Source organism: Aplysia californica, unplaced genomic scaffold (assembly GCF_000002075.1).
Source record: "Aplysia californica isolate F4 #8 unplaced genomic scaffold, AplCal3.0 scaffold00511, whole genome shotgun sequence".
Taxonomy (NCBI): Eukaryota; Metazoa; Mollusca; class Gastropoda; order Aplysiida; family Aplysiidae; genus Aplysia; species Aplysia californica.
Window position 1 is genome coordinate 138787 of NW_004797781.1, and position 3268 is coordinate 142054.

The following is a 3268-nucleotide window of genomic DNA, read 5'->3' on the forward strand; positions in this document are numbered from 1 at the left end:
TTCTTCTTCTTCTTCTTCTTCTTCTTCTTTTTCTTCTTCTTCTTCTTCTTCTCATCATTATTATGATCATCACCATCACAACCCCCCCCCTACCCCCGCCTTTCCAGAATCCGACAAGGCGCCATTGGGGGTACGTGGCGACACATCAAAGAGGTTCTGGGACATCATGGAAGCCGCGTGTGCTTTGTGGATGGTGCGTACAGACCTTTTGCCCTCAGTCTATACTTTTTCTCTCGTTATTGTCTGTTTCTTTCTCTCTTTAAAAGAAATATTCTTTTTTTGGGGGGTTATTTTGTTACCTATATTTTTCATTTATTTATTGTTTGTTTTTCGCCAAGACCTGTTTCTTACAAAGTTGTGAATGAATTCCTATCTTGTCTTATCTTATCTCATTTTATCTTATCTTATCTGATCTTGTCTTATTTTATGAAAGACATGAGATCACATCTATTCCACATAGTACACTGCTATTGAATTTCTTAAATGGCGTGTAGATAATACTTACACAGACCTGCGTGCAATTCCACCGCCCCCTTTCCCCAAACCCTAACAACAACAAAAACAAAACAAAAACAACAACAACAAAAAACAAAAACAAACAAACAAACAAAGACACCTACCAATAGCCTCATCAATTTCCTGTCGTGGATGGTTGGCGGGTGCTCTGGTGTGGTTTGCTTCTTCTTTCCTATCAAACATCTATCGTCTTAACTTCCCTCCTTCTGTTTTGTGTTTGTGACTCTCTTGTAACAGATCTACTCTTCGGCACTTATATGACCTTATTGCGTTGCAAGTGCCGTAAAACTCTTACTAAAACAAAAAAATGTCGTATTCCCAGGTCTGGTCAGTGTGTACGACTCTGACAAATTCAGTGACGCCCTCCAGCCACCTTTGCCGTACAGGGGGAAGCTGGTACACCCGCCGTACGCCCCCACACAGACGGAGTATGCCAACGGGAAGAAAGGCATTGTGTGTGAGTATAGAATTATACCCGCGATAAGATAAGATAGGATACGATAAGATACGGTAAGATAAGATAAGATAAGATAAGATGAGGTAAGGTAAGGTAAAGTAAGGTCAGGTAAGATAAGCGAAGGTAAGGTAAGATACGATAAGATACATCTTTATGGTCCTGATCTTGGCACATTGGTTTGGGGTTTCACCACGTACAAACACACACACATACACACACACACACACACACACACACACACACATACACACACACTCACACACACACACGCGCGCGCACGCATATGCAGGCACATGTGTATAGTAGTCCTTGGCATAACCATAATCTGTTATGTATTTGGCAACTTGGAAACACGTGTGTCACTTTTCCCATAAAACTACGACAGCTACAGAGTTGGAAGTTGGCAAGTACCTGCAAAAAGATAGATAGGTCCCCATGACAGCCCGAATTTTTGTTTATTTATTTCCTGACTTTAGAAAAGTATATTTAACAAGAAGTTCCCGTCTTTCTGTAGCCGTTGTAATTATTCCACTGAGAAACAGAATAGATTTGTGTAGCTGTCCTTCACAACGAAAGTACCGAAAGTCATATTTAATTTCGCGAAGCGCATGTTGTTTTGAGAGTATAGATCTAGACCTTCTAATGTTTTTCATCTTTCAAGATTTATTGCTCCATTCCAGTAGAGTGTAAATATCGTAGGCCAATAACTTTCAGTTCATGTTAATGCACCGATCATTCCTTTCATTGAAAGGGGGTCCAGCTAATAATAATAGTATGCTTGTACTCACAAACTGGCTCATAGTCACAAGCATAATATAAATGAACAGTAATATAAACGTTAATAGTGTTTAGCTAGATATCTACTCAGTATTCTGATTTGTAATTCAATGGTATTCTGATGCATGCCTAAAAGGTCATACTATGGATACTTGTCATGTGGATAGGTTGGCTAGGGGGTATTTTTTTGGATTAGGTTCTTATACTTTATCGTTAAAACTTAAGTCCGAAGAAAGCGAGTTGATGGTTGGCGGGTACTCTGGTGTAGTTTGCTCCTTCTGTCCTATCAAACATATGATTGTATTGTCCTTACCTCTCCTCCTCCTTCTATTATGTTTTATTTACTTACCTTACTTTACCTTATCCGCCCTCTTGTACTTCTACGGCGTCCAGGGAAGAAAGAGCTCTCTGTCTATAACAATTTTGATGACCTGGCTGGGTGGGATATTGTATGTTCTCAGGGTATTCTTCACACCCTGGATCCAGGGTCTTTCTTGGTCTTCCTCTTACCTGATACTTTACTGTGGTAGGCTTTACTGGCAAGCTGGTGAGGTGTCATACGTGTGAGATGTCCAAATCACCCGGTTGTTTGCCTTCGAATGTGGCGGAGGACAGGTGTTGTCCCCATCATTTCTCTGATCTTGTTGTTTCTGACCATGTCCCGTCTGCTTTTGTTGACGGCTCTCCATAGACATCCCATCTCGCAGGTGATTATCTTACGTCCCCGACTTTTTGTCAGGGTCCATGTCTGGCACTGGTAGGTCAATGTTGGGATGAGGATCGAGTTAATGAGCTTGGCTTTAGTCTCAATGGGGATGTTAGGATGTTTGAGGAGTGGGGCAAGCTGGTAGCTGACGCTGTTACCCTTTTGTACTCTCGTCTCAATTTCTCTGTTGGGACATCCGTCTTCCGAAAAGATGCTACCAAGATACTTGAACTCCCAGATTTTTTTCTGCGGATTTCCGTCGATGGAGATGTTTAATGTTGCCAGGTGTTCTGCTGATTTTCATAGTCTCTGTTTTATGTTTTATTTTATGGTACTATCTAGTAACACCTTTAATCAAACAAAGGGACTTATATTATGACCTAATTGTGTTGCAAGTGCCGTACAAATCTGGCTTAAACTAAACTGAAAGAAAATAAGATAGTGAGGGTGCTAAGATGGAACAATCGGACAAAAGTAGGCAGAAAAAAACAACAACAAAGGGAGGGGAGGCAACAATATAATATTATACAAATCAATAATACAACATGGCTATTTCCCTTGGACTACAATGAGAACTAAGAGAACTAAGAATCATTTTTCGGTAAGCATAACATCCAATCCTTCGTATTCTGGAACTTATTAATATATTATTATAACGCCTCTCGCATCCGGGGTCGCCACTCTCTGCGGGCAACGTTTAGGTCGCCATTACGTCAGGCTCAACTGACGCTTTGAACTTATTTTAAGAGTGGTCGTGGGTTCTGTTTTGTTGTTTTTGTTGGGGTTATTTTATTATTTTAAAAAAAAAAAAT

The 3268-nt window shown here is 40.5% G+C and overlaps 1 protein-coding gene across 1 annotated transcript in view; it reads left to right on the top strand.

Moving 5' to 3' along the window:
• LOC106012803 overlaps positions 1 to 3268 on the top strand; it is a gene marked incomplete in the record, with an annotated part of 71376 nt that overhangs the window by 66660 nt on the left and 1448 nt on the right. The window contains 2 exon segments of the mRNA XM_013086837.2: positions 108 to 193; positions 839 to 973. Coding sequence (XP_012942291.1) covers positions 108 to 193; positions 839 to 973 — 221 coding nt within the window.